A 2,516-nucleotide genomic window follows, 5' to 3' on the forward strand; every position below is an offset into this window, starting at 1 on the left:
TCGACAAATTCATCGTGTAGTTCCATTTCAGTTGATGAATCTTCCTTCGCCATTTCTAACTACTGTGTATAAAAGAAACAATGTACATCAATTACTACCAAATATGAAGCTTATCGAAACTACGTACAAAAATAATCAAATGAAACTCAATAACATTGTTCCTATAAAATTCCTACCTGAACTATGTGAAAAAACAATAATGTAAGCTTATATAAGAAGAAATGCAAAATTTGATACCCAATAGTGGGAACCAACCGTACAAAATTTGATAACTACCCAATAGTGGAAACCAACCATACTCTTTTTTATTTAATAATTATTATAATCTTTTCAACTTCTTTAAACTGCTATATATGTAAAAAAAACTTTCATATTTGTAATATTGAAAAAGTACTATTATTTATGTAGTTAAGTCTTAAGGATGGTCTTTCCATGTAATTTTCCCTTTTTTTTTATATATCTTTCCATCATAATAGTGAAAGGTATCTTTGTAAATAGTTTTTTAATACAATGCATCCTATTTTTAATGCATTAAACCAAATAATGCATACAAATAATTTATGTATAATTAATGCAAGCATAACTAATACATGCATTGTTAATGCAAGCATTACTAATACACTCTATTTAACATTATTTTTATATAATCTATCAAACGGCCCCTTAAAAAAATTAAAGATGATAATTGCCCGCTAAAACTAAATTAAGTATCATAATTATGTATTAGGTAACTAAGTGCACAAAGAGATGGTCTTTTTCGTACTTGAGTGTCTGCACGTATATTAGGTATGCATAGACATTGAATTTCTTTGCTTAGTTTAGGAGATTAGTTGCTATTGTTTAATTTGAAACAATATTGTCTTGATTTTTTTAATTTCATTTTCTAGCCAAATTTTTTTATTCGTCTATTTTAGTAAAATCAAGAAAACTTTATTATTTTCGTTTTAACACTATATAACATAATATTAGTTAAATTCAATTTTTAAGCATTATTAATAAAATCAATTTAATATAATAAATAACTAATAAATATTTTTTTAAAGAAATATGCCAAGTTAATATGAAGTAAAATGAATTATTTCATCACTCTCAATTATATAAATTTAATATATTGACAAATGAAGAATTGCAACTTATAAGAAATTAAAGTAGATTCTTCTTTTCATTAATTTCCGAATTTTTGATTAATGAAAACTGCCACAAAATTAGGACGAAAAGAGTAGATGAATTTTTGACCACCAAAAGAAGAGAGAAAATAGTTTCACTTTCATATTTCTTTTCTATTACACAACTTTAAAAAGAAAATAATATTATTATAATAAATAAAGAAAAACAAGAAGTAAAAGGTAGTTAAATGATTATTATTAAAATAAAAATAGTAAAACCAATATCATCCCCTTATTCTTCGAACGCAGACACCGGAAAAGCCTTAGAAATTCCAGAAGGGGTAGCAAACGTAATTTTCTGTAAATCAGAGTCGTGAATAGAAATATCAGAAATTGTTATCCAGATCAACAGTTCCTTACTTTTAACGCCGGTGAGTTTCTTCATCCGGCGATCTTCAAGGAATCCGGTGACCTCAGTATTGTACCAGACAAGTTTTCCGATTTTCTTAAACCGATTTTCTTTTGCCTTCTTCTGTTTCAGCCATACGAACCCGGTTTGTTTATTGTGCCCTATTTCTATTAGATCATCCAATGGGAGAAGCCCTTTTGGCATATTGATTTGCTCTAGAAGTTGTAGAGATTTCTGTTTGCAGATCGTTGGGTCGGTGAATATCTCTGCATTTTCACGGTGATTTTCTGATAATTGAGATGACATTTTCGTTGAAGGAGATGGAAAACAAAAGGGAGAAGAGGTAATTGGATTCCTTTTTCTGTGTGTCAAAAGTGGAAATGAGTATGACAAAGGGTACTTGTTTTTGTGAAGAGGAGCATAAGAATTGATGCGCTTTTATAGGGACTAAGCGAGTATTTTTACGAAAATGCCCTTGTAATATGAAGTGAAATTTTGATTTTTTTCAAGAACTAGTGTATTTATTTTAATGTTAGCTAAATAATAATAATACAATGTTTTTAGAGGTTGGGGGTATTGAGTGGGTAAGAAGAAGATTTAATGTGGGCTTCGACATGGGTGGAAAATAGTGGCGGAGCTCGGATTTTTAATAAGGGAGTTCAAAATCTTAAAAGATAGACACACGAAGTACTCGAAGGGTTTCGACATCTACTATATATACCTAAAAAATTATTTTAAACATGTATAAATAATATTATTTTAAGCATAAGGTGGCTCCGCCACGGGTAGAAAACCTAAAAAAAAAAACTTGAAACGCTACTGTGAAACTAATTTTTCTTTACTGTTATTTTTCTTACCTATTGCGTAACTTATTTTTCGAAAAAGAAATATTTTTCCGTTTACTTTTATCTGTTTATTGTATTAAAAATATGTATTCTTACTTTTACATGTCACTTTTGGTATAAAAAAAAGAAAGTTTATTTTCTTTCATGTTTTACCTT

At 28.4% G+C, this 2,516-nt stretch overlaps 1 protein-coding gene across 1 annotated transcript; it reads right to left on the reverse strand.

Moving 5' to 3' along the window:
- Window positions 1-1,398: 1,398 nt before the first annotated feature.
- On the reverse strand, window positions 1,399-1,821 carry LOC107062484 (uncharacterized). Its single transcript, XM_015313152.1, has one exon. The coding sequence runs from the start codon at window positions 1,819-1,821 to the stop codon at window positions 1,399-1,401; it is 423 nt and encodes a 140-aa protein (XP_015168638.1).
- Window positions 1,822-2,516: the final 695 nt, after the last annotated feature.

The sequence above is a fragment of the Solanum tuberosum genome, unplaced genomic scaffold (genome assembly GCF_000226075.1).
Source record: "Solanum tuberosum cultivar DM 1-3 516 R44 unplaced genomic scaffold, SolTub_3.0 scf00232, whole genome shotgun sequence".
In the NCBI taxonomy this organism is placed as follows: Eukaryota; Viridiplantae; Streptophyta; class Magnoliopsida; order Solanales; family Solanaceae; genus Solanum; species Solanum tuberosum.

Coding starts and splice junctions, on each gene's coding strand:
- LOC107062484 (XM_015313152.1), bottom strand. CDS start 1,821: ATGTCATCTCAATTATCAGAAAATCACCGTGAAAATGCAGAGATATTC.